This window comes from Melopsittacus undulatus, chromosome 9 (assembly GCF_012275295.1).
Source record: "Melopsittacus undulatus isolate bMelUnd1 chromosome 9, bMelUnd1.mat.Z, whole genome shotgun sequence".
Classification (NCBI taxonomy): domain Eukaryota; kingdom Metazoa; phylum Chordata; class Aves; order Psittaciformes; family Psittaculidae; genus Melopsittacus; species Melopsittacus undulatus.
Genome location: NC_047535.1, coordinates 13,605,664 through 13,633,166, shown reverse-complemented (window position 1 = coordinate 13,633,166; position 27,503 = coordinate 13,605,664). Strand labels below are relative to the sequence as shown.

At 57.9% G+C, this 27,503-nt stretch overlaps 1 protein-coding gene across 1 annotated transcript; it reads left to right on the top strand.

Moving 5' to 3' along the window:
- Positions 1-192: 192 nt before the first annotated feature.
- On the top strand, positions 193-27,503 carry CSPG4 (chondroitin sulfate proteoglycan 4). Its single transcript, XM_031045926.2, has 10 exons — positions 193-353; positions 12,395-12,558; positions 13,595-17,176; positions 17,462-17,941; positions 18,267-18,443; positions 21,795-21,993; positions 22,185-22,319; positions 22,429-22,583; positions 23,353-23,536; positions 23,891-27,503. Exons 1-10 carry the CDS (start codon positions 263-265, stop codon positions 25,795-25,797), a joined length of 7,074 nt encoding a protein of 2,357 aa, XP_030901786.2. The 5' UTR covers positions 193-262; the 3' UTR covers positions 25,798-27,503.

The following is a 27,503-nucleotide window of genomic DNA, read 5'->3' as shown; positions in this document are numbered from 1 at the left end:
CTCCTCCCTCGCCTCGCCCCAACGGAAACAAGGGTGCTTTGAGCAGCGGGTGGGCAGGGGCCCCTTTAAGAGAGAAGAGCTTGACTCTGTCATCTGAGCGAATTCCTCCTTCCTGAGTGGCGGCAGAAGTTACAGGGCCCTCCCTCAACTCCCCTTCATTAAATATAGTAGTAGCTGCAGCCCTCGCCTGGAAGCGCTGCTGGAAGCACGGCTCTGTGCCGTTCCCGGAGCCCGAGCCGCTGCTCCAGCCCTGGGGGACACCATGGGTGCCCGAGGTGGCACTGCCACGCTGCTGCTGCTGCTGCTGCTGGCCTGCCAGCCCCCGGCTGTCACCGCGGGACCCCCGGCCGGAGGTAAGCCCCGTCCCACAGAAGGATGGAGCGGGGAGAAACCCAGGGGATAAGGGTTGGCTTCGGGAGAGATGGGGACCTAGCGGTGTGTGTGCAGGCTGTCCTCTCCCCGAGCTGTCGCCAAGCTGGCAGGAGCAGGGAGAGGGAGCTGCCTGTTTTCGGGTGTCCTGCGTGGAAAGCAGGGGAGGGATCTGGCCTGCTCACCCACTGTGGCGATCAGGGTGCTGGGTACCTGATGCTGTGCCCAGCGGCACATACGAACGTGGTGCTGAGTGGGATGGGGCTCGCTCCCTGCACGCATGCAGGAGCTGCAGGGTCTGCTCCGTGAGCAGCCCAAGGGCGAAAGGCACCTTCCCTGCTCCCTGGGCACGGAGCATGGGCATGTCCTGCAGCCCCGGCATAGAGAGCCACCCCTCCCTGCCCATGTTTGGCCTTGCCACAGTAGCTCTGTGCAGGGCAGCCCCTCTCATCCAGTGTGGGATGAGTGGGAAACACGGAGCCGGGCAGCATTTTCCAGGGCGTGCGTCAACTCCCGGCTCTGCTCCGTCCGTCTGTGCTGTGCACAGGATGGCTACATGCATGGGGCAGGGGAGCCCCGAGGGGTGCAGGATCGCCCCTCACATGATGGGGCACCAGGGGATGAGGGTCACCCCCAGGAGAAGGAGCCTGGTGCTGCAGAGCATGGGATGCTGGCTGCTGTACTAGGACAGAGCTGGGCAGAGAGTAGAGCGGGTGCTTTATATCCAGTTTATATCCAGTTAGCCCAAGAAGTGGCAAGGTTTGCCCACACAGCCCTTGGCACAGCAATGTGTCCTGCCTCAGCATCCTAACACCCATCCTGCATCCCACCCTGCACCTCCTCTGTACACCTTCTGCCTCCTGCTCCCTCTGTTGCTAAGGGGATGCTCATACCTGTGATGGTCTGAGTTTCACCTGGCTCTGGACATGGGTCCCATCCTGCTTGGGCCAGGTCTGTGCCTTCACCTGACCCTCACAGCCGTACTCTGGGTGTAACCAACCATTGACACTGTGTCAGCAGCATCCACAGCTTCAGCATTGATGGGAATTGAAAAAGCGCTTTTTTCCCTAAGTCCCCTTAAAACCACTATCACATTTCACTGAACAGTTTCTCTTCCTAAACCTCTCCAAGGGTTCCAAACAGCAGTTTTGGAAAGCAGTTTCCAAAGTAATTACTGACCACCCCTGGGCTTTTGCTCCCCAACCATCTTCTGCATCCAAGTCTGTGTTAGTGCAAGGAGGAGGACAAGGACAACCCCATAGCCTTGTGGCTGTCAGCACATGTAAGGTCCCTGCAGGTCCTTTGTTGTCCCTGCTCCCTCCACAGTGAGCAGGTGGCCTCTGGGACATGTTCCTTCCCTCCGGCCTTGTTCCTTCTATTTTATTCCACACACTAAAATGAAGATGCCTGGCAAGCTGCGTGGAAAAAAACACCCCTATTGTTAGCGAACAGAGTGGTCTCCTTCATTCCTGACCTTTCCATCCCAGGCAGGGATTTCACCACACAGAGCCATTGCCTGCTTGGGTGTCCGGGATGTCCCCCAGGGCTCCTGGGACTCCCAAGCTCTTCCATGATGAATGGGCTGCAGCAACCCCTACCTAAAACCAGCATGTGGCTTTCACTGGTACCAGCCAACCCCCCTGGGCACAGCTCCAGGGATCAGTGAAAGGGAAATAGCATAGGAAAGGAAGTTCAAGCTCATTTTCTGATGCAGGGGACTGTTTCTGCACCCAGCTGAACCAGATGTGCCAGCTGTGACCCTGGGCCTGAGTACCATCTTCCTGCAGGCTCCTTCCCCATGGGAGCATCCTTGCTGAGGCCACCAGTGCCTATAGTTTCATGGGCATTCCCATGTGAATGTGTTTGTGTTGCTTCCAAGCCCAGGTTCAGGGGGTTGGAAATGGAAAATTTTCAGCCCCACATGGGAAGAGTCATCGTGCACATCAACAAGTAGGAGATTGTATCAAAAAGAGAACAGCACTCATAAAGCTTGCCCTCTTGACACCCGAGTGTGAAGCTTTAGTAAACTGTTCTTAGGCAGCTTGCTTCTCCTCCGGTTCCCACTGAAGTCACTCACAGGCTGAGGTCCCCGTTCCCCAAAACCCCTCTCCCTGGGAGTTTGGAATGAGGACGGATGGGGGGAGAAGAATGGAATTGGATATGTGGGGTCCCTATGAGATTCATCCACCCTGAGCATCCAACAAGAGGGTGCCAAAAAGCCATTCCCAAGTGTTGGTTGGACACCTCAGCAGTGGTAATGGGAGTCCCAGGGAGGTGAGTGTGACCCCAGCTTGTGCATGGCTGCCCTGGGAGCAGTGTGTACCCCAGGGTACCCGGCCAGGACCCCTCCTGCCTCCTCCAGGGTTATCAGCTCTTTTTCTCTCCTCCACTTTTGGAAATCAAACCGATTTTACCAAAGTTTCTTTTCTGTGGATGTGCCGCATGTTTGGAGGTCACAGCTCTGAGCAGCTGGAAAAGCTTCCAGCTGATGGGAAAGAACAGGAAAAAAGGCTAAAAAAGGGGGAGAACGCAAACTGGTATCGTGGGAATTGTCAAGAAATATTCTCGTCTCACTCTTATATTTAGCAACAGAGAGCTGCGGGCAAATATATAACACACACATTCCTCCAGGATCGCAGGACAGGGTTAAGACTGAGGAACTAAAGTCAGGTTGAAGGCTGGACAGTAACAGGGCCTGGGAGGCAGCAGCCAAATCCTGTCTGTGTGCCTAAATAAAGCTCAAAGCACAGACTGTTCGCAACAGGCGAACAGCCCAGCCTGGCTCCCAGAGGCTGCTCCCTCAGCCCTTTCCAGGTGCCGGCCTCTGGCTTGTGTCCTTTTTGGGAGACAAGCGTTAGCATCACCCCAGCCTTCAGCTGGGGCAGTCCTAGAAACGCCTCAGCTCCTCTCTGTTCACTGCCCAGGGCTTGCCTGTGTCTGTGCAGGTACTTTTAGACTGGAGCTGAGGAACAGTTCCTTGCCCAGAGGGTGCTCAGGCATTGGAACAGGCTGCCCAGGGCAGGGCTGCAGGCACCGTCCCTGTAAGTGTTCACACAGTGTGGAGACGAGGCCTCAGTGCCATGGGTTAGGGGTGGCCTTGGCAGTGCTGGGTTGGACTGGATGAGCTTGAAGGGCTTTTCCAACCTCATTGATACTATGACACTGCACAGCCTGCTTTGCAACCAGCCCCTTCACTGCCACGTACCTTCAATCCTCCTGGAGTCACAGAGCAAGGAGGGTGTTCATCAGAGACCCCTCATTCCCAAACTAGCCCTTCCCTGAGTCATCTCCCAGTGCCCCATGCTTGTTTGTGCATTGCCACGTTGCATGTGGATGGGATGCCCTGCAGAGCTTTTCTAGGGTCAATGTAACATCACAACTGAGCTCAAGAAAAACGTGTGATGAGCTGAGCTGTTGCAGTGGGAATGGTCTTGCCTGCACCATGCTCATTTTATTTGTGAAGCCTGCAAATGGACCCAAGGCTTCTTGTTAATGTACCACAATCAGATAATCCACTTTGCCCTGATGGAAGGCCAAGGGCTGCTTTGCAAAGCAGACCCACATTGGGGCAGCTCTGGATTCTGCAAAGCCAGGCTTAAAAGCAGAGTAGGGGGACTGTTGCAGCTCTTCCCATCCCTGGGATGGGAGGATGCAGGTTTGCCGCCTGGTTGTTGCCCGTTAGCTGTCACTCATCCTCAGGACAGACCAAATAGGGCCTCCGAGCATCGTCCTGCCAACCAGAAGCGAGGTGGGGTTACAGATGTTTATGCCCCGTGCCCTGGATCCCAGAGAGTGATAAATTCCCATTTTCCATCCTTCCTTCCCAGGGTGTGCCAGTTGTGCATGGCCCTGTGCAATACCTCTGGGAGCTGCCCTGTGCCCAACAGCTACTCTTGGCTGCCTGACAGCCGGACAGACAGCCAGTAGCAGACAGAAAGCATCTCGGGGAAGCAAAGGGTGCTGCCAGAACTTGATGGGAGTGGAGAAAGTCATGGGGCAAGCACGGTTTGGAGGTTCCATCATGTGCCTCCAAACCAAAGACAGATAAAAGTCATCATCACTGTGACTCACTGGCCTTCGTGAGCTGTGAGTCAGCTTGGGATGGCCCCGTGAATCTCTACTGCTTCTTTTGCCCAAATCTTGGCATTCTGGTTGTTGTTTTTCCTCTGTGTACAGGCAGAGGAAAGGCGGGAAAGGGAAGGGTGTTGGGGGCCAGAGGCCCCCCTGCTTGCAGTGCCATATCCAGGCAGATTAACTGATGGTCCCCATCTGCTACCATGGAATCATAGAATCACAGAATGGTTTCGGTTGGAAAGCACCTTAAGATCATCCAGTTCCACGCCCCTGCCATTTGCAGGGACATCTCACACTAGACCATGTCACCCAAGACCCCAGTGCCCCCCAGTGCACAGGCAGAATGCGTGGGGGGGTTCACCAGGAATTTCCCATTCACTTTCCCAGACTCTGGCTGGGCTTCAGTCAGGCTTCATCCCATAGCAGTCTCTGGGCTCACCGGGGTCATTTCCTCTGGGAGCTGGGGAGGAGAGAGGGAAGCATTGGCCCGAGGTGGATGTGGCTGAGAACAGGCCCGTGCCGTGCCCCACAGCCCTGGGAGGGGATGTGAGCACCCGCTTCCACACCCCCACAGCCCCCCGCGGCCGGCCAGAGCTGCCCCCGTGCCAGGAATAGAGCAGGAGTTTGTTTGCTCTGTAAACAGCACCGGCACTGGCTTCCCATCCATGGAAAAGCCAGGGGGACCGCTGGAGTGGGGAGGTGGGATGGGAGGGGACTGCCAAAGGGATGCAGAGCAGAGAGGGAAAGAGAGGAGATGAGAAGAGAGGAGAAGGAGAAAAGAGAAGAGCAGATTCCAGCTCTAGAAAGCAGGGGGGATACTCATTTTCTCTGCAGTTAGAACTGCCAGGCAGGCAATTCAGCATGTCACCCCCAGATGAGCAAAAACTAGCCCTTTTCTTCCACTCCACACCATAAACACCTATCTCTGTTCATGGAGATGCATTACTTTGTCCCTCACAGCACCCAGCATCACTAAAAGCCCATCCTGGCCATGGCCCTTGTAGCTGTGTATGGTGTGTGGGCACTGCCCTGCCAGCTACAGCTACAGCCAGACCACCCCAGTGAAAGCTCCTTCCCTACCCCTGAGCCTAGAGCTGGATGCAGGGATTAACTCCAGCAGGTAGCTCCTGCAGAGCTCCAGCATCCCCCTCCATGCACTGCTCCATCCTTCCCCCCTCTTCCCTGACTTTGCCTGATAACCACCCCCATCTCAGCATTCCAAGAGCCGTCTGACACAAGCAAGGTTGGGAAACATCGGAGCCTGGGCAGCTGGAGATGGGCCCCTCTCCTGTGGTGCTGTTTGTTGACAGCAGGCGAGGATCTCTCCGGTAACATCCAGCCATTCCAGGGATACTCTGTGCATCCCCTGGCTGAGCTCTGCTGGTCACCTTGCCAGCTCCCAGGGAGGCTCCTTCCCTGCACTGGGGCTGCAGATGGGCTCGGGAATGGGCATCAGTCTGTGATGGGATTCAGGGATCTGCAAGTGGAATGGGTGCCCTGGGTGCCCAGCACTTCCCCCAAGGTCCCCCTGCTTCTGTAGTGCTGGGCCGGTCAGGATTGTCCACCACAGGCCCTGTGAGCCCTTCCCAAGCATGGAGCTGAAGTAGGGAAAGCTGTGGGAGCTGGGATGTTCAGGGTGGAGCTGGAAAACCTGCCAGCCAGTGAGCAGAGAGGGAGATGGCTTGGGAGAAAGAGAAAGAAAGAAAGAAAAGAGGAAAAAATAGAAGCAAGCCCGACTGGGGTGGTTTGGAAACCACGTCCTCTGGGGCTGATACGATATTTCCAGGCCAACCTCTGGCAGCGGAAGCCTGACTCACACTGCAGGGGACGGTACAAAAGCCCCATTGAGCCTCCTGTTTCCCCAAATCCTCCCACTTTCTCACCCCCGCTTCGCTTCCCAGGGCAAAAAACTCCAATCACTGCTTCCAGCTCAGGCTTATTCCTTAAGTCCTTCGGGAGCCATTCAGCCACATGGCATTAAGAGCTCTCCATCCCTGCTCCTGCTCACGCCAGGCCTGGGGTGCAGCCGATGCGTGTTCGGGGCTGCAGCAGTGCCAGGGATCAGCTCTTTGCACTCCCCTCCATGGCTCTGCATCTGGCTGAGCAGGAGAGAGCAGGAAATACCATCAGCTTATGGGCTGCTTGAATCATTGTAAAACCACGCTGGATAAGCAAGAGCTGGAGCTCTGGAGCTCCAGCCAAACCTCCTGGACCCTGCTTTATGGCCTCCAGCTCTAGCAGCTCCTTCAGGCTGCTTTGTAAGGATGGGGAAGGCAGGCAGGAGCTGGCAGACATGTGGGGCTGGAAAGACATGGGATAATACAGCAGAACCCCTCCCAGGCAGTGCAGGATGAGCTGGGTCTATGTTTTCCCCTGACCTTCAAGTCCGTGGGCTGCAAAAAGGCCCTTTTCTTCCCCAAAGCTGTGAGGCAGGGGAAGGCGAGCAGGAGAGCATCTGGCATGGGAACAAGGAGAGGAACTGGATTCATAAACACAGACGGAGGGTTTCAAAGCAGTGCAGTGCAGCCAGAGGTAGGGGTGGAGGAGCTGCTTTGGGAGGCAGGAGCCAGCGGGATGGGATGGGGGCAAAGCAGAGCAGCATGGTCCAGGGGCTCTGCTCCTGCACCCAAACCAAGGGTGATGGCCACATCAAGCAGCCCGGTGCAGGGTGATGGGCTCTGGGTTTGCTGGCAGCATCCCGGGAGCTGCTTTCCAGCAATCGTTGCTGGCCGGCACTCCTGGAAAGCATCAGCCCCGGCCCCGGGGAGCCCTGCTGCGAGGGAGGGCCAGGTGGAGGGTGGGAGGCGAGAGCCGGAGCTCTGGTTCCCATTGCCGGGGTTCCAGCAGCACGCACAGCCTTGGCTCCAGATGTGGGAGCTGCAGCCGCTGTCTGCAGTCATGCGGGATGAAGCCTGGAAGTGGGGATGGAGTGAAAAAGCCTCCTCCACATAGGTGAGACTGCAGCAGGGGTGGAGCTGTGCTGATGACACCCACCCTGTAAATCTGGGGGCTGAACCCCACAAGCAGGAGAGCAGGGAGAGGCTTTTCCCTGCTCTCCTGCTTTATCCCTGGTTTTTCCCTGGGGCTCTGCCCCATCCCAAGTGCCTGAGCCCACCCTGGAGGAACCAGCCCTATGCTGCCTGTGGAGGAGGGTCCTGCTAGTGTGGGGGGCCATGGCATGTCCCCAAGGTCCCCTTGGGCTTGGATGTCATCACTGCAACCCAAAAGCAGTCTCCATTGTGCTGCAGAGACCCAGGTCGGTGCTCAGCCTCTGTTCTGCACCCAGGCAGGTCTCTGGGCAGTCCTGAAGGCAACAGCAGCCCCCCAGTTGTCCCCCCGGCACCTCCTCCTCCAAGCAAGGCCCCCACTAAACCCCAAAGGCTGTGTTTGCCTTAGCCTGCCCTGCAAGCTGCTCGTTTCCTTCCCTGGCCATAAATAAAACCACGCCATAAAACGAAGGGAATGCGTAACATAAAGAAGCCTTTCTCAGTAAGAACCCTTCCTCCACAGCCCAGCCCTGCCACCTCTCGGGATGCAGCCAAAGCATGCGGGAGCACGGGTCCTGTTGGGAGCCAGGCTGGGATTTAGGGAGGCTGAAGCATGGGGACACCCATGGTGGAGGCAGAAGGACTGGTCCTACCCATCCTGATGGCAGAGCTCATACACACTGCTGGAGACCGGGAAGGGTTCATGCTGCCAAGCAGCATCCCCAGGGATGGGTGGGTGTCCTCAAGCCCCCTTGGTGTTTGCAGGGCAAGTGGCGGACACCACCCTCTAAAGCCATTCAGCCAAGAGAAAACCAACCCCGAACAACTCGGAGGGCCTCAAAACCAGCTCCTGGTGCTGCTGTGCAGGAGGAATACACCAGCCTGGGTGCTCCAGCTACACCCCATGCGAGGGGGGCTCAGCAGCATCACCGACACAGGGGCTCCTTGATGGCACAGGAAGGAAGGGCAGGAAGGGGGGCAGGAAGGGGGGCAGCCGCTGGGCTGGGCTGCCCCAGCGCCTGCACAAGCCCGGGGCTGTTCGGCAACAAAGAGCCTTCATTCCCGGGCTGTTTTTCCACCAGCGGTGTGGCCGGGGCGGGACGCGGCTGCAGACACTGAAAGCTTTCAGGGGGGGCTCTCCTGGCAATTTAATCCTGGTGATTAAATTGCTGCTTGTAATGGATTCCAGTCCCCTCCCTGCAAACACACACCAGTGCTGGCCCCCACCTGCCCCACACCGCAGCCTCAATGGAGCCTTTTTGAGAGCCTGGCCCCTCCCCAGGCTGGGATTGCTCAGCTCCTTCCTCCTCGGCCTCAGCATCCTCCTCAGGAGTCTCTGCAGCACCTTGAGGACTCCTCTGTACCCCCACACTGATACAGTTCCCCATGCACACCCCAAAATGCATCCCACAGGCAGGGATGGGGATACCCCAAGGTGTGGTAGGAGCCTGTGGGTAGGGAAGGCATCCATCCGCCAGCTCACATTTCCCACTGCACACCCAGGAGACATCTCTCTGTTCCTAAACCCCCACATGTCCAGCACCAGTTCTTTCTGCAAGCCCTTGTGCTGAGCTTTGTGAGAGCTCTCCCTTCCCTGGGATGAGAGTTGGCTCCTCTGTCCTCCTACGTGCGGGGGAGAAGTTTGTGTAGTTTGTGTACCGAGATGTTAACAACATGGAGCAGAGCCCAGAGCAGCCCCATTGAGCCCCAGAACCCGGGATAGGCAGGGATCCCATCCCCTCCACAGTGCTGCTCATCACCGGTTCTGCACCCGGAGCCACCAGAGCCTGCTCACTGTGGGGCTGCCAAAAACCTCCCTGAACACCAAACACCAGCAGTCGGAGAGGCTGAACTCGCCGTGCTTCCAGCTGGAGGAGCAGGGGGCAATGGCCCAGCATCCCGGTCCCGGCGCGTGGCTGGCGGCTGGGCAGGGTGCCGGGGCCTCGCACACAGCCCTCGCTTGTTCCCTGGCCTCGGGAGGAGCTGAGCAAACCCAGGGCCCCGCTCCCAGCCCCTCGCTCCCTGCTTTTGGCTCTTCTCCTGGGCGTTTTCAATGCCACCCCCCCAGCCCGAATGACAGCACAGCCTATAATCTGCTGGCTCCTGGCCGGCTGCTCGGAAACTGTGACGGAGCCCCTCTCGTCTCGTCAACACCTTTCCATGGGCCTGGCAAGGCAGGACAGCGATTTCCCGCGGGACACTGCACGCTGGGAATGGCAATTATTTTTAGCCAAGGCGAGCGGGACAGCCAGGGTGCCCACCCCAACCCACAGCCAGGACATGGAGAGCATTGCCCCCATGGCGGGGGAGCTTGAGCATCTCCATCCAGGGATGAGGCTCAGCTTGGGGCACAACATGGTTATGGAGTGATCCCCTAGGAAAGGTGCTTTTGGGTCACAGGAGTGCATCAGCATGGGGCGATGCTGGGATGTTTGGCTGCCGCCAGCACACGCCTAGGGCTGCATGCCTGGGGGGGTTCCCTATGTTCTCTGTCTGTGTCCAAATCGGAGCTGTGGGATGGTGCAGCCTGTGCCAAGGAGGCTCCTTCAGGGTGAAAAAAAACCCCTCATTTTAAAAACCCAAAAAAATCCAGCAAGCCACATTTTCTGCATCTTTTGCAATGTGGAGGGCAAGGAAAAGGGGAGAAGGAAGTGAAAAGCTGTGAGTCCCTTGTGAAAGAGAAATGCCACAGGTCAAGTGGTGTTCTCATCCTCATCCTGGCCAGGCTGCTGAGCAGAGGAGGAGAGCAGCAAAGCAGGATTTTGGGAAGACAAACAGCAATAATTCACACCACTGCTGCTGGAGAGGAACCCCAGGCAAGGTCTCCTCCTCCCTCCCCAGCAAACAGCACTGCTCCCCTGGGCATCCCCACGTTCAGCAGCTCTTCATTGGTAGCATCTGATGGGGAAAAGAGTGGAAAAACATCTCTGGCAGCTTCTGGAGAATGGAGGCGGGACATGATGTGCTGGCTGCGGCACTGCTGCCCCTTGTCACACTGGAAAGCTCCTCCAGCTCCCAAAAGTGAGCCCCAACACAAGCCTCAGCATCACTGGGCTGGCAGTGACAGTGGTGGTGGGTCCAGCCCTCGCCATGAGAGCAGCCGCTCGCTGCCATGCGAACAGCACGTGGTTTGGATTAGGGGAAGCCACAAACCCAAACCCCAGTGAGAGCCAGAGCATGGAACACGCACGGGGGAACCTCAACAGGAGCCAGCACATAACGTACATGCAGCATCACAGGGAGCACAGTACTTTGCATGCATGTGTGCACGCCTCGCTGGGGCACGAGCGCGCCTGCCCCGGTCTGGGCAAGGAAAGAGGAGGGGAAGAGTCCCCATTGTGTTGTGCCCAGCCCACCGAGTGCTGGGACAAGGTGGTGGTGAGAGCGACACCCATCACCCTTGGCCACCAAGCAAGGTGTGCTGGGGCTGGGTGGCTTTGCAGGGATCCCTGAGAGGAGGGAGCAGGTCAGGAGAGGACAGAGCCCTGTGAAGAACAGCAAAGCTGCTCTGAGTCACTGGGCTGAAGAAGACAAGGAAGGCAAAGTGCCCCGTGCCAGCAGCAGGAAATGAGCAGGCTTGAGCAAAGGGCTTGGTATTAAACCAAGATATTTCCATAGTTGCATGCTGCCATTTCTTCCCTGCCCACAGCGGGTGGGGTGACAAGCTCCTAACGCCCATGTTATTCTCATAAACCTCAGGAGAAAGCAGAGGTGTCTTCTCTAGAGCCAGCAGCAGGAAATCACCTCGTGTGGTGCCTCTGTTCCTGAAGGGCTCAGGAGAGCATCCCCTCCACAGGGCACAGCCCAAGAGAACACGCTGAGCCAAAGGAGAGCGCTCCAACTCTGCCCCTGCCAGGCTAGCACCACAGAAAGCTGGATGTGGGGCCTCAAACCCAGCTGTGGGTCTGCAGCTGGGTGGGTTTGGTGACAAGTGAAGTACAGCAGGAAGGCTCTGCACACATAACCTGGAGCACAGCAGGCTCTGCAGCCTGTGACTCCATATGGTCTGAATGCACGTGTGTTCTCCCCCCTCCTCAACGCATCCTCCCCAAACGTTTACAACTTACAGCTCTTGTTTATGCTTCGCTCTGCAAGCACAGAGTTAACTTTGCCATGGGCTGCTCTGGAGCTAAGGCAGACACGTGCATTTAACATGTGTGCTATGCACACGCATGCATAAGCCAGCTCAACATTATAAAGCACTCTAAAATTAAGCCTTGCCACTCCCTGTGCTTTTAATTCTGCCCTCTCCCGCATGTGCCCTGTGACACAGTCTTTCATTTCATGACCACATGCCATTGCGCTGAGTCCCTCCAAGTGATGTATACTGGGCGTTGAATGGGTTCCAGCGGCATATTCAGGCACCCTGTTTGAGCAGAGGCTTCTGTACGGGCTCACATCCACATATGGATCACAGGCACAAGCGTTTAGTCCTCCAGCACTGATGGAGCAACCACCTTCAGGGTGAACATCAGCAGTGTTTGGATGATACAGTAAATAATAACCAACAAATTCCAGACTGGTTGGAAGGGATCTTAAAGCTCACCCAGTTCCACCCCCTGCCATGGGCAGGGACACTTTCCACTAGAGCAGCCTGCTGATGGCTGTGGCAGAAATGGGAAGGGTAACAGTTTGCCTCCTAACACTTGGGAACTCAGCCCCATGACAAGGAGAAAGGTTCCTCTGTAAAGCTCCATGGGCAAGAACCATCACCTCTGTCTCACCACCCAGCCCCTGGAAAACTCTTCCTTTAGGAAAAGCAGGAAACAGGCTCCCTGAGGGCCTGTCCAGGCTGCAGTCACAGCACCCTGTCACAGGGGAAATGGGGAAGGACTGATGGGTGTGCATGGGAGGCTCCGGGCTCAGCACTGATGGGTGTGCTTGGCTCCAGGCTCAGCACCAACACCGCAGGGCTGGCAGGGGGTGTCCTTCCCTGCCTCACCTGCTCTCCCTTCTCTCCCCAGCCTCTTTCTTCGGGGACAGCTTTGTGGAGATGCCGCTGGCAGATGCATCGCGCACGGTGCGGCTGCGCCTGCAGCTCTACACCAGCCAGCGGAGCGGGCTGCTCTTCCTGGCTGCCGGGCAGCCCGACCACCTCCTGCTCCAGCTGCGGGACGGCACCCTGCAGGTCAGCACCCACCGGGCTGGGGGGCTCCATCCAGGGTGAGGATGAAGGGGCAGCACCTGGAAGCAGCAGCCCATGGGGCCAGATGCAAGCACGGGCTGCCAAGACCCCTGCCATGGGATGCTGAGCTCAAGAGGAGAGTGGACACAGGCTTGGGATTATCACAGACACAAGCTCCAGCTGGGGAAGCTCTTCACTACATAGAGTGGTGCTGGGGAGCATCATGGAGACACCCAGACACCAGCACCCCATGGTCAGACATGGTGCATAGCACCCCTGGGGTGCAAGGGGTTAGTGAAGAGAAGGGATGAGATGAGAGAGGTCTACCACAAGCCAAATAGAGCTAGGACATGGGAAGGGATGAGGGCAGAAGAAGAAAATTCACTCTTGTGGTTATGGTGTTGGCATTCACCACGAAGGAAAAGAGCAGGGAGCATCTGAGATGCACATCCTGCCTCTGTGCAGCACGAGCTGGGCCACCAACCACATCTAAACCAAAGCAGGACAGCAAGTGAGCAGCTGGCCAGAGGGCTCCCTAATGCAGACCATGTGTCTCAGAGGCCACCAGCTAACCCTCTGCTTCAGCAGGCTCCAGGCTGCTGCCTATGGAGAGCAAAGCCTGCTATTTCCCTGCCCGTTCCCAGGGGAAACAGCAGCCCAGGTTGCAGGGAGGGAGGCTAGTAGGCAGAATGAAGCAAGGAAGGAGTGAGCATCTGGCAGATGTGAGGGGAGGAGAAGCCCAGCTGTGGGACCGGGAAATAGAGGAACACTGGAAAATCAGCACAAGACTTAGGAATGAGTGAAAAGGAGGGAAATTCAGAGAATGGGACAGAAGGGTCATGAACAGAGGGAGGATGAGGGGTAGTATGCCGGATGAGGGGCAGTGTGCCTAGAGGTGGAGGAGAGCAGGGCACAGAGCAGCAGAAGAACCAAACCACTTGTGCGTGCCCAGGCAGGGGTCCGTGCTCCAGCAGGGATTTGTGATGGATGGAGAGGTGTCTCCTTGCTTGCGCTGAGCACTCTGTGCCCTTCCCTGCAGGCCAGGCTGCGGCTGGGCTCGGAGGAGGTGATGCTGCAGTCCCCAGCGGAGCTGCAGCTCAATAACCTGGCAGTGCACGATGTGGAACTGCTGGTGGAGGATGGCAGGATGACACTGACCATCGACGGCCTCTTCAACAGCTCCGTGAACATGGCAGGGCCCGCAAGGGAGCTGGACATCCAGCACGGCCTCTACGCCGGGGGGACAGGCAGCCTTGACCTGCCGTACCTCGCCGAGGCCAGCGCACCCTTCCGAGGTTGCCTCCACTTGGTGACATTCAACGGCCTGGATGTGCTCTCCCCTCTGTCCTCGGATGGCAGCTCCAAGATCTTCCACCGGGTCCAGGAAGGCTGCAGCACACAGTTCTCTGCAGAGCCCGAGGAGCCCTTTGGGTTCATGGGGCCACACTCCTACGTCGCATTTCCCACATGGGAAGCGAGGGAGGAAGCAACCATTGAGTTTGTAATAACAACCAGTGTCACCCAGGCACCCCTCATCTACCACGCGGGGCTGGAGAATGACTTCTTCTATCTGGAGATCTCCAACGGGCGCCTGAGGGGATTTGTGGAGAAGGGGAATGGCATCATTGTCCTGCACAACAACGTCTTCATCAGTGATGAGCAGCAGCACTACGTCAAAGTCCACACAGACATCCACAAGTTTGAGATACTGATAGATTACTACGCCTCATCCACCTCCAACAGGGGTATCAATAACTACCTGGACCTTCAGGGAAACCTCTTCATCGGAGGTATGAATGAAAAAGCTCTGCAAAGGTTGAGAGAGCATCATCTTGCTTTCATCTCGGTGTGGACCATGACCAACAGCTCCTTCGTCGGCTGCTTGGAGGACCTGCGGATAAACCTGCAAAGGAGGAGTCTGCAAGATGCCGTGATCACAAGGGACATCACATTAGGCTGTGGAAAACAGGACCACTACTGGGAATACGATGAAGTGTATGAGCAGGATGAGGCACCCACCTCCCCACCTCCAGATGTCTGGTCAGGAGCTCCAGGGCTGGTGGTGGAGCCGTGCCGGCCGGACAACAGCTTCCCACCCGCCTTTGCCAACATCAGCAGGCTGCTGCATGTCAGCCCCCTCATCGTCTCTGAGGGGGGTACGGCCTATCTGGAGTGGAAACATGCCCAGCCAACAGTGGACTTGAGCCTTGCGAACATCCGCCAGTCCCAAATCCTCTTTAGCATCACCAACGACCCGAGGCACGGCCAGCTGGAGCTCGACATTCCTGGGTCCAGGAGCAGGAGGAAGTTCACCTTGTTGGACATTGTGAATCGGAAGGTCAGATACATCCACGATGGCTCTGAGGGGCCCATGGACCAGCTGATGCTGGAGGTGACGGTGACAGCCCAGCAAGGGGTCCCAGAGTGCTTGCGGCAGGGGCAGATGTACCTGCTGCCCATCATGATCAACCCCATCAATGATGCCCCACAGCTGATCTTCCCCCATGGGAACCAGATAACAATGCTGAAACACACACGGAAGCACCTGACCACGGACATCCTGCAGGTCCTAGATGATGACACATCCTGCGATGACCTGGAATTCCAGCTGCATGGTGGCCAGCAGATGGAGGAGGGTTATGTGGAGTACGACTTTCATCCGGGAGTGCCCATCGAAGAGTTCTCCTGCAGGGACCTGGAAGCAGGCAATGTAGTCTACGTGCATCAGAGTGGGACAAACTCACAGCTCACCTTGCAGGTGAGTGATGGCACAGTCCCAAGCCCCATTGCTACCCTAAGCATTCTTGCCATTGACCCAGACATCCACCTGCGCAACAACACTGGTCTCTCCATCTCCCAAGGAGGAGCTGCACGCATTACCACAGCCAACCTGTCAGTGGAGACAAATGCAGTGCAACAACAGGTGGCCATCCTCTATGTCCTCACAGAGCCCCTAAAGTATGGGGAGCTCCAGAAGCAAGGGAGCATGGGAGGGGAATGGAAAAAAGTTGAGTCGTTCCACCAGCAAGACCTGGAGCAAGGGCGCATCCAGTATTTTAGCACAGACCCGGAGCACCGGCTGGAAGATAGCGTGGAAAAGCTGAGATTCAAAGTCCAGGTGGGGCAGAAGGTGCTGGAAAACAACACCTTTCTCATAAAGATTAAAAGAGCCACCATTAAGATGAAGACCATGGTTCCTCTCCAGATGAAGAACAAATGGCACAGAAACATCACAACTAAGGAGCTGGAGGCAATGTTGGAAGATCCAAACTCCACCCCAGTCCCCTTCCACTACATGATAATCCAGGCTCCCAAGAAGGGAAACCTGGAGCTGCTCGGCAACAGGCTCACTGAAGGCTTTGGATTTACCCAAGAGGACCTGCAGAGAAGCCACCTGAGCTACAGTGTGACCATCAGGAACTCTCAGCAAGCCGAGGACACCTTCCAGTTCCGCGTGCACGCGGGTGAGCAGCACTCTCCTGTCTATACCTACACCATCAGCATTGGTGGGGACCCCGATGCACCAGTGCTGACCAACGTCCTTCTGACTGTGCCGGAAGGCGGGCAAGCAGTCATCTCCAAGGACCACTTGTTTGTACAGAGCATGAATAGCATGGATTACCTCTACGAAGTGATTGAGGGGCCGGCGCATGGGAGGCTGGCCTGGGCCGCATCCCACGGCTGGGCCTCCAGAGAGGAGATCACAGAGTTCACCAACGATGACATCCTCCAGCGCCGGCTGCTGTACCAACATGATGACTCCGAGACGCTGGAGGATGACATCCCCTTTGTAGCAACCAGGCAGGGCGAGGGCAGCACTGAGCCCGAGGCAGAGGAGGTGAGAGGTGTTTTCAGGGTCTCCATCCAACCCGTCAATGACCACACTCCAGTTCAGGTGGTGAATAAGGTGTTCAATGTGGTGCGCAACGGGCAGCACCTACTGACAACAGATGACATCGCCTTCACCGACAAGGACTCTGGCTTCTCCGACACGCAGCTGGTGCTGGCAAGGAAGGACATTCTCTTTGGCAGCATTGTGTCCGTTGATGACAGAAGCCACCAGGTCTATCGGTTCACACAAGATGACTTGAGGAAGAAGAAGATCCTCTTTGTCCATTCAGGGGCTGACCGGGGCTGGATCCAGCTGCAGGTCTCAGATGGTCTCCATCAAACCACGGCCCTCCTGGAAGTACAGGCATCAGAGCCCTACATCAGAATAGTCAACAACACTGGTCTGGTCATCCACCAAGGCAGCCGCGGGAGCATCGATTCCTCTGTCCTCAGCCTGGAGACTAATATGGACATCAGGTCAGATGAAGAGATACGGTTCCTGATAACAAACCCCCCGAGGTGGGGGACTGTGCTGAGAGGGGAGCAGCCGGTTATGGCCTTCTCCCAGAGGGACCTGCTGGCAGGAGAGATCTCCTACCGCCACAATGGGAGCAGGAACAGGCAGGATGAGCTCCAGTTCACCGTAGAAGTGAATGAGGTGGCAGTGGAGGACACGCTGGCCATCAGTGTGTTCTTGGACACCCATCCCAGCCCCCTGCACATAGTCAACAACAAGGAGATCCACGCCTTCCAGGGGGAAGGAGCTGGGATCAAGGAGGAACACTTACTGGTGAGTATCCCCCTCTCTAGTCATTCCCCAAGCATGCATCACTTCCCTGGCCACCAAACCAGGAGAGCCACTCATGGGACTCCACTTTACTCTCACCTGCCCAGAGCAAAGGACTTGTCAGGCTTTGCCATGGGGTAGATAGGGGGTTCTGGCTTCGCATGAGCAAGAAAGTGACTCTTGCAGCTTATCCCACAGCAAAGCCTTAGGGTATTGTACAGCAGTGGGGCAGTCCAGGCTTGCAGGCACCAGCCCCACACTCACACTGTATCTTCCCCACACTCCCAGGTGACCCATGAAGAGATCCCTCCCCAGGACATAGTCTACCTGGTGAGAAGTCCTCCGACCTCCGGCTTCCTGGCAATGCTTCAGCACGGCCAAGACTCAAACGAGCAGCCCAGCCTGGACCCCATCCAGTCCTTCACCCAGGAGGACATCAACAGTGGCAGACTCCTCTACCTGCACTCCAAGCCCCAGGAGGAGCGTGACCAGTTTGTGGTGGACATCACAGCCAGCAGTGCAGACCCTCTGGAGGGGGTGGTGGTGAGCCTGGCCGTGCTCCCCATCACCGTCCCATTGGATGTCCACAACATCACTGTGCCAGGAGGTGGCTCTGCCACCCTCTCCACAGGCATCCTCAACATCCCCAACTCCTACTACACAGCTCTGGGTGTGGAGTTCGTGGTACTCGAGCCACCCCGGTTCGGCATCCTCCTGCACAGCAAGCAGCCTGTGGGTGCTGGGCTGCACAGCTTCACCTGGAGAGAGGTAGAGCATCAAGGGTGCCCCTTGCCTACCACACTGCTTTCCCAGGGAGGTTGGAAACATCCCAGGGTGGGCCCCAGCCCTCAGCAGCTCTGAGAGGCTCAAAAGGCTCCTCTCCCCATCCAAGATATTTGCCCTTGGGATGAAGTGGTTTAGGGTGAGGGGCATGTATCATCCCCTATGGTGTGTTTAAATGTCCCTGGGGATACAGGCAGGGCACCCACACCGGGATGCCTCGGAGCGACTGGTAGGTGCGCATCTTGCTTCCTCCTCCCCGGCTGGGTCCTCAGGTCCTCTCCCCAAAGGTCACCCAGCCCCTGCCCCACAGGTGGAGCAGCAGCAGATCCAGTACCAGCAGCATGGCCCCGGCGCCAGGATCGACAGCTTCACTTTGCTGGCCAACGCCTCCGAGGTGGACCGGCAGAGCCAGCCCAGGACCATCTTCATCACCATCCTGCCCCGCGGTTCCAAGGGGCCCCACCTCAGGGTCAACGCCGGCCTGCAGGTAAGATGCCACGGGGATGGGCGGGCAGGCACCCCACGAGGCTCAGCGCCAGGACACCGGGGGGTGGGGATGGGGGTCAGACCCCCACTCCAAGCCTGGTCACGCACCTCTGGCAAACGGGGCACAGCAGCGCCGGGACGCGGATGAGGCAGACGACAGGCTCCGGGTAGGGGGGCGGTTTCCCGGCGGGGCGAGGCGCTGCAGGAGGCGGAGACAGCTCCGCCAGCCCCGTTCCTTCCGCCCCGTCCTTGCTGCAACCGGCCACAAGATGGGAGCATCGCCCCGCAGCAGCTCTGCGGCCCGCAGCTACGTGCCACGGCGGCAGCAGAGGCCCCTCGCCTGCCCCAGGCCCGCTCCATCTGCACAGGGTGGAAATGCTCCATTGTGTAGGCACCTTTCACACCCCTCCTGATGCCCATCGCGGTGAAGTCAGAAGCAAATAGGTCTCATCCGCTACTGGAGGCCCCTCTTCTGCTTCTGACACCTCCTGCCCCATTAAGGGTCACTAATTGCAAATTGCAGCAAACAAATTAGTAGCAAACAGGAGTGCCACCCCCCTAGGCTATCCTTACCCGGCCCAAGTTTTCCCAAGCTGGCTGGAGGGAAAACTGCTCCTTCCATCCCAGTCATCATGGCCAGATCCTTGCAGTGACTTTGGGAAGGTGTCTGAGAGCTTCGACTCTGGAGAAGATCAAAGAAACATAGAATTCTTTAGGTTGGAAAAGATCCTTAAGCTCATCCAGTCCAACCCAGCACTGCCCAGGCCACCCCTAACCCATGGCACTGAGGCCTCGTCTCCACACTGTGTGAACACTTGCAGGGACGGTGCCTGCAGCCCTGCCCTGGGCAGCCTGTTCCAATGCCTGAGCACCCTCTGGGGCAGGAATTGTTCCTCAGCTCCATCTAAACCTGTCCTGGTGCAGCTTGAGGCCGTTTCCTCTTGTCCCATCCCTTGTTCCTTGGGAGCAGAGCCCAGCCCCTCCTGGCTCCATCCTCCTGTCAGGCAGCTGTATTGATATCCAGGGGAAGGGGACAGGCAAACTCAGGGCTATCAGCAAAGTTTGGGGTACCCCATCCACAGCCAGCCCCTCCTCTTGGCCTGCCTCAGTTACACTCCCCAGCCCAGGAAGCTCAGCCCCTTCCTAGCAAATCCCTTTTATAATGCAATGGGTGCTCCAGGATCTGCCTCAACTGTGCCTAAATCCTGCACTCCCATAGAGATTGGTTAACCCATTAGCTGCTGAATCCATGGCAGCCCCATCCCTGCTCCAGAGGCCACAAAGCCCCTCTCTGCTGGCTCCCTGGCTCTGGCAGGGCGGATGGAGCTGGCAGAGCAGCTCTGGCCCCAGTGCCATCCATTAGACACAGAGCTGGCCCTGTGTGACAAGAGGAGAAGGAGGAGGCTCCTTCCCTGCCTTATTTTTAGCCAGCCCATTATTAGCCCAGTGACTGCAAGGCACTCAGGGAAGCACGTCCTTCCCTCCCAGCCACCATGCTAAAAAAAGGGTGAAGAGAAAGAAAAAGCTCCCAGAATAAACCCTGAGTTTATTCCATGTGCCTTTCCATCGGGATCCCCCCCGGCCCTGGGAGGGGTAACCTCGGCTGCCCGCAGGAGGGGCTCTGGAGCTGGGAAAAGCTCCCTGCTCCCAGCAGGAGCAAGGCTCAGGAGGGGCCCGGCCCTGCTGTGTTTGTGCTGCGGGGAGGGATGACTTCAGCGTTTAAAGGTCAGGCCGGGTCCAGGAGAGGGATTGCACAAAGCTTCCCTCTGCTGCCTGCGGTGGCCAGCGCCGGGATGCAGAGTCCATGCAGGGATGAGGAGACAACGGGCAGGGTTCAGACCCCAAAGCGGAGCCCTTTGGAAAGGACCAGGAAGTTTGGCCTCAAGCAGCTTCTTGGGTTGCAGCAGGAGAAAGGGTGGCAGGATGCCACCAAGAGAGAGGCTTCCAGTGCTGCACCAGCACACACGGGCACGCTCCGGGCACTGCTCCGCTGCCGCTCCTGGAGAACAGAGGCGACACAGAGGCTGAGCAAACATAATGGGAGCAGGAACCAGGCAGGAGGCTTTAATAATTCAAGGGACAGGGAGCATGGTGAGGTGGCTCAGCCCCGGTGGCGCAGGCTCTGAGCCACTGTGTCCCAGTGAGCAGGGATGCCCAGTGCTGCCAGTCCCCCCGCCTACAATCACCTCTCCAGGCTTTGACCACAGGGAGTTTTCCTTGGCACCAAGCCCTGGCTGTGGTAGCAATTCCAATGGGCACTGAAGTGACCTGGCTGTGGAGAAGGAGCAGCCTGAATCTTGGGTGCACACAGCAGCAGCAGCAGCTCCCATTGCTGCGTGTGTCCACCAGCGCTTCCCCCACCCCATCCCTCCAAAGCTGTGTTTTCCAGCCTGCCTCCTGCCATCCCACAGGGACTTCCAAGGGATTTCATTTCACTGCCGGCACCCACACCCACTCAAGCAATGTTTTGGGTTAGGCCAGCTGAAAGCAGCAGAGAAGAGCTCATCACAGCCAGCTGAGCAGCAGAGCCAGTGCCGGGTGTTGTCCTGTGGGCTTGCGGGATGCAGCACATCCTGCCCCTCCGCCCTGCATGAGCTGCAGCAAGGCTCAGTCCATGCAGCCCATGTTTTCTGGGCATCCTGAGAGGGAAAGGCAGCTCTGGGGTGTGCTGAACTACAGCAAAGGATTAGGGGCAGGGAAAACTGCCTCCAGCTGGAGATGGGAGATGCCGGGGCTTTGGAGTGGCGGCATCCCCAGGGCCTGGGAGAAGCGGCCCTGGAAAGCTTCACAGTGGCCCTGAGCTCAGCTGCATACTTATCATTCCTGCAGGGATTGCTGGGGCTGCTGGTGGCCTTGCTGCAGCCTTGGGAGAGCACAGCAGGATGGGTGCTTTGCTGGAAGCGTGAGCTGAGAGAAACATCCAGCCTGGGAGAGATAGGGCTGTGGTCATCACGTACCCAGGGAGCGAGTTCAGGGCCCAGTGACCCCACTAAAAGCTCTTTTCCTGCAGAGCAATGGGGAGCAATGTGTCAAAGGCACAGGACCATGCCTTCTTCCATTCCCAGTGCTTGGGAAACCTGAGGCACACAGGGGCAAGCCCTGCCCCTTGCCCTCCTGCACACACCATGCAGATGCATTGAACATGGTGGCAAACCTGACAGCGGTGCAGGGCGACAGAGGCCAGAGGATGGAGGCATCCCCCAGCACACAGACAAGGCATCCCTGGAGGCTGGGATACGCTCAGACACCCAGTGAAGCACTCTGAGTTGGAATGGGATCTGGAGCCGGCTGGGGAAGAGGGGAGAGGTGCTGGGAGCATTGCAGGGGTTTACAGCCTCTCCCTATCCCCCAGCTGCGGGAAGGTGCCACAGCTGCCATCAGCCCCTATGTCCTGAGCGCCGAGGATGAGGACTCCCCACCAGAGGAGGTGATCTACTCCATCCAACCCCCAGCCAATGGGAAGGTGGTGCTGAGGTCGGCACCCGGTGCTGAGGTCCGGCGCTTCACCCAGGCCCAGATTAACAATGGCCTCATCCTCTTCATGCACCAAGGTAGGACAGGGCTGAGGTGCCCTTGCTCCCTGCATCAGCCTGAGGGAGGTGGTGGCAGCACTGGAGGGGAGCTGTGCCACCCAGGCGGATGCTAACCCCATCACTCAGCACCCTGATCCAAGCCACACCAGGTTAATGGGGGGCTGCGGCCTTCTCTGCCACAATAAATGCCCAGTGAATGCTTTCTGCAGGACAACTGGATGGGGGCTTTGCCTTTGACCTGTGGGATGGCGAGAACCTGTCTCCTGGGCACTTCTTCCTCATCAGGGCCCAGAGAGAGCCACTCATCAGCCTGGCCAAGAAGCAGAGCCTCACCGTGTGCCCAGGTGGGTACAGGAGTGTTCCCCATCCTCACAGTTGGATGGCAGACCCTTACATCAGCCCCTGCCTGAGGCATGGCCATGAGTTGAAGTCCATCCTGGACATGTTTTCCAGGTGCCCTGCAGCCGATCACCAGTCAGAACCTGCAGGCAGTGAGCAACAGCCCCACCAGCTCCACCGCTCTGTACTACAGCATCGAGCAAGCCCCACGCCTGGGCAGGCTCACCACTGCCCAGGGAGAGGAAATCAGGAACTTCACCCAAGCCCAGGTGAGCTTTCCCTGTCCCCAGCATCCCAAGGCACAGCCCTGCATCACCCCACGGGCCCCAGCCCGGCCCATTGCCACCAAGGGCACCTGATCCCTGGAAGAGGCAGAACTGGGCTGCAACCACATCATGGCTTTCCCAGCTCTGCCAGGGGCTGCTAAGAGGGATTAAGAGCTGCCGCCCCAGCACCGGCTTTACCACGGCCACCAGCCTTGGATTTAGTGCTGGAAGAGGCTCAGGGAGTTATAATCCCCTTTCCCTAGCTCCCTCCCTGCTGCAGACCAGCTGTGCTGGCTGCTGCCGCAGGTGAGAGCAGAGTGCGATGCTTTCACCCCTGCTCTGAGCTTTGTCCCACAGGGACAGGCTTTGCAGGGACAGGCAAAGGGCTCATTACTAAACCATCACTCAGAAGCACGCAGGTTTGCCCACCCTGGTGCTGTGCTTGCCTGGCCCTTATGCTGAGCCTCAGCTTCCCCCATTGCTGGGCAGAAGCATCCTGGCAGGGAGGCACAGTGACTTCTGGATACCATACCACTCATACCACTGCTGGTGATGATCCCCATTTCTTACTTAACCAGTGCTTGGGTGCTCCTTCCTGGAGCCAAGATGAGAGCCCAGGGTGCACACATTGGCTCTGGCACAGCATCACCAGCTCCTCAACCCCCAGTGCCACAGTGCCCATCACACCAGCAATGAACCAAATGCACTGTTTTCCACATGGGTCCGTATTTTACCCTTCAGCAGAGCTCATGGAGGTTTTCTTTGTTTCCAGGTGGACAGCAGGTTGATTTTCTACCAGCACGAGATGCCAGAGAAGCCCTTCTGGCTGGCCCAGGATGCCATCCGTTTCCGTGTGGTGGCTCCCACGACCATCTCCGATTCCTTCATCCTCCTTGTGCTGATCTCCTTCGAGGCAAAGTGTCCCCACCGCTCAACCCAGCTATGGAGAAATGAAGGTAAAGAAGGAAAGGAGAAGTTAGGAACAAATGAGCTCTCCTGAAGCTGGGATTGTGCACACTTCAGGAGAGCTTGTTTGCACATAGACACTGCTGTGCCACTTCCCATGGCCAAACAAGCATGAGCTTTGCATCAACCACCTAAATCTGCATCCATCCCTTAACTGGCTCTGTGCACAACTCCTTCCTGCATCATCTCCCCAGACTAAGTCCCAGTGATTCTCATGCCTCTCCGTTTCTTTGCAATCCTCCTTTCTCTGCTCTAACTTGCTCTCCTCTAGCTCTGCTCTCCCCTCCAGCAGATCCTGGCTCTTTGCAGGCCTCACAGACCTTTGGGTTTTCCCTTTCCTCCAGGTCTCCAGCTCCCAAGGGCTCAGCAGGCTGAGATTGGCACCTCAGTCTTGGATGCCTCCAACCTCCTGAGCCAAATCCTGGCCCCAGAGATTGCTGCACACGATGTGGTCTTCCTGGTGACAGAGCTACCAGCTCATGGGCAGCTCCTGGTGGCCGGTGTGCCCCTGGAGCGGTCTCAGCCATTCTTCCTGCAGTCAGACCTGGCTGCAGGGCGCCTGGCGTATGTCCATGGTGGAGACAGCATCTCTGAAGACCATTTCAGGTTCAAGGCTTGGCTTCAGCCCCAGGCGCAGCAGTCCCTCCGTCTTCCACAGGAAGGGGTGGTCATCTCCGAAGCTTTCAATATAACAGTGACCACCAGCAGCATCAACCCACTGCAAGTGGTGAAGAAGCAAGAAGTGCTGAGGGTGTCCCCAGGCTCCACAGTGATGCTGTCCAAGGAGTACCTGGATGTGGCGGAGCCATGGGGGTCCCCAGAGGAGATGGTGTACAGCATCCTCCAGAGACCTCCTGCTGGCCACGTGGCCAACACACACAGCCCACAGGAGCCCATCAACCGCTTCACCCAAGCAGATGTCAATGCAGGCCACGTGGTGTTTGTGGCCAGCGGGAGCCATGCCCCAGGCTCCTTGACCCTGAGCCTCTCCGATGGCCACCACCTGCCCACCTTGACCTCACTGGACATCGAGGTGCTGCCTGTGGGGAGCACCACTTCCAGCCCTGTCCTGCTGGAGGTGCCCCAGGACCTGAATAGGGCCCCTGTGTCCCATCATCACCTCCTGGGCACCGCAGGGCTGGGGGCAGGCAATGCCCTGTACAGGATCACCAGGGAGCCAAGGTTTGGCCAAGTGCAGGTCAACCAAAAGCCATCACGGGGCTTCTCACAGAAGCAGTTGGACCGTGGGGAGGTGACGTTCACCTTCATCAACCTCAGCTCTCCCGAGGATGCCTTCCAGTTCCTTGCCATGTCCCGGGCAGCAAACAGGACCGGGGTAGTGAACGTGACTGTCCGTGCCTTGGTGAAGACTCGGCCAGGCAGCCTGTGGCCCAGGGGCACCACAGCCCTGCTGGACACCAGTGTCCTGGATGCCAGCGAGCTGGCCAACCGCACCAAGAGCACCCCAGTGTTCAAGGTCCGCAGGGCACCCCATGCTAGCCGCCTGGTGAGGGTCTCCAGTGACCCGGGACAGCCCAGCACCCCCATTGAGACCTTCAGCCAGAGCGAGCTGGAGCAAGGGCTGGTGGGGCTGGAGCTGCTGGATGCTGGGGAGACCGACCAGCCCCTGCAGAGCGACAGCTTTGTGTTTGAGCTGGTGGCTGCCGGTGTGCCACCCGCATTAGCATCCTTGGGGTACAGCATTGAGCCCTACAATGCCTCAAAAGCCTACGGTGTCACCCTGCTGACTGCCCCTACAGCACCCTTGCCCCCCATGGCACAGCCCCATGGCACAGCACAGACCAGTCCCAATTCCAGCGAGTTGGGCATGCCCCCCACTGCCTGGATGGGCCCTGGTGCCACCACCAGCCCCAGCCCTGTGGAGGGGGGCACCTTCCTCAGCTTCATCGAGGCCAACATGTTCAGCATCATCATCCCCATCTGCCTCATTTTACTCCTGCTGGCCCTTATCCTGCCCCTGCTCTTCTACCTGCACAAGCGCAACAAGACAGGGAAGCACCACGTCCAGGGAACCCCATCCTCCAAGGCCAAGAATGGGGCTGTGCCGGATCAGGAGACCTTCCGGAGGACGGACCCCAACCAAGGCATCCCCCTAACGACTGTCAATGCCCTGGAGGGCAAGGGCACGGGTCCCCCTCCCCAGGCTACTGGGGCACCCCCAGACCCTGAGCTCCTCCAGTACTGCCGGACTTCCAACCCCCCCTTGAAAAACAACCAGTACTGGGTGTGAAGGGTTCAGGAATGGGGCACGAGACCTCCTGCAGGTCCAGACCCTCCCAGATACAACCTCCTCCCGGCTCTCCTCCTCCTCCCTGGGAGCTGGCATCCCACAGATGCAGGAGGGCCCTGGGGATACAGGAGCCCCAAATCTGCGTGAGCTTTGGGCAAGGGAGCTGGGCTCTGCATGAGTGAGGCAGGGCAGGCAAGACGCCTGAGCATCCCTGGGGAATGCTGACTTTGTGTGCTCACTGGGGCCACCCCACAGTGCTGGAGCACCCATCTCCACTGAGCCACCCAGGCAGGTCCCAGTGGTGGCTCCTCCATGGGCAGCTCTTGACACGATAGGGAGGATGAGGAGCAGCTCGCGCTGAGTCAGGCTGGGGATGAAGCTGCCCAAATCCCCCAGGGCTAGGCGGGCTGACACTGGAATGGGGCTTGGAAAGAACTCTGTGGCCAATGCCAGGGGAATTTAGGAATCCCCACCCACTTGGAAAGAAAAACCCTGCCTCGCTCTTCCTCTGCGTGCCTGCCCTATGCTTCATACAGCAGCTTGCACCCAGCCCGGGGGGGTTGCACAACAGGGAGGGATGGCAGGAGCTCACCTGGGCAGTGTGACACTGGAGAGGAGAGCAGGGAACCGGAGCCAGCCTGGTTTTCCGCTGTCTCCTCCAGCACAAGAAGTAAACAGCATAAGCTGTCTTTGCCGAGGTGCATCATGCTTTTCGTAAGCTGTAATGTCCCTTGCCAGGCCTGTTCTAAGCCCAGCAAGCTGCCGAGTGACATTTGGAGGTAATGGACCAAGCTCTAGGCTCTTACTCAACTTTTCCCTAGCCTGGAGTCCTCAAAGCTTCAACAGGAATTGAGGGAGAGCAGAGGGAAAAACTGAGCCCTGAGCCCAGGATGGGACCCAACAATAACACCCTGCTCTGCTGCAGCTGGGAAGCTCATCACAGGGCAGAGCCCGCTCACACAACACGGATGGGAAGCTGAAGCAAGGCCCCGGGGACCACAGGGATGTTCCACACTTGCACCCTCTTATCCAGGGTAAAAACCCATCCCACGATCCCTGCCCACACCAGCAGCCCCACTCCCAGCCTGCATCAGAGCAGGGATGCTTGCTTGGAGCATACCAACAGCTTTCCTGGCTCTATTTATGGTGCCAGATGCTTGCTGAGAAGGCAACACATCCTCCTGGGCACCCACAGGGTGCGGACAAGGAGCCCCATGTCCCCCAGCCCCATGGCACAGCATCTCCAAGCCCTCCCGGCCTGAGGCAGCCCATGCTGATGGGTGCCAAGCCTGAGCACTGCTGCCTCCTTCCCTGCTTCCCACCTCCTACCCCACCTGAAGGGGGAACCAATGATGTTTCCTACTGCACAGAGGCAAATCACATCCTCTCCCCTCTGTAAAACGAGGACAGTGCATGGCTGACCACACCACAGCCAGGAGCTTGGGACCACCTCTGCAGAGCAGAGGGAATGCCATTGCCTCCATCCTCTTTGAGATCTCAGCTCTGTGCCTTTCCCATCACATCCAAACAAGCACCTTTATTACCTTTGCTAAGTGTGTGCCCCGCAGTGAGGATGGAGGTTTGCATGGAAGCTGGTGGCAGCCACCGAGGGTCCCCTTGGAAGCATCCGCCGGGTTTTCCTTCCCAACGATTTTCTCCACGCACCCAGGGATTAAATAAAAGGAACGTGGCCTATTTTGTCAGGA

What these genes read in the sequence shown, in the direction of transcription:
- CSPG4 (XM_031045926.2), top strand. Translation starts at nt 263, where the DNA reads ATGGGTGCCCGAGGTGGCACTGCCACGCTGCTGCTGCTGCTGCTGCTG. An exon ending in GGGTCAACGCCGGCCTGCAG is followed by an intron (nt 18,444 to 21,794) that starts GTAAGATGCCAC and finishes CCTATCCCCCAG; the next exon opens with CTGCGGGAAGGTGCCACAGC. An exon ending in GAGCCTCACCGTGTGCCCAG is followed by an intron (nt 22,320 to 22,428) that starts GTGGGTACAGGA and finishes CATGTTTTCCAG; the next exon opens with GTGCCCTGCAGCCGATCACC.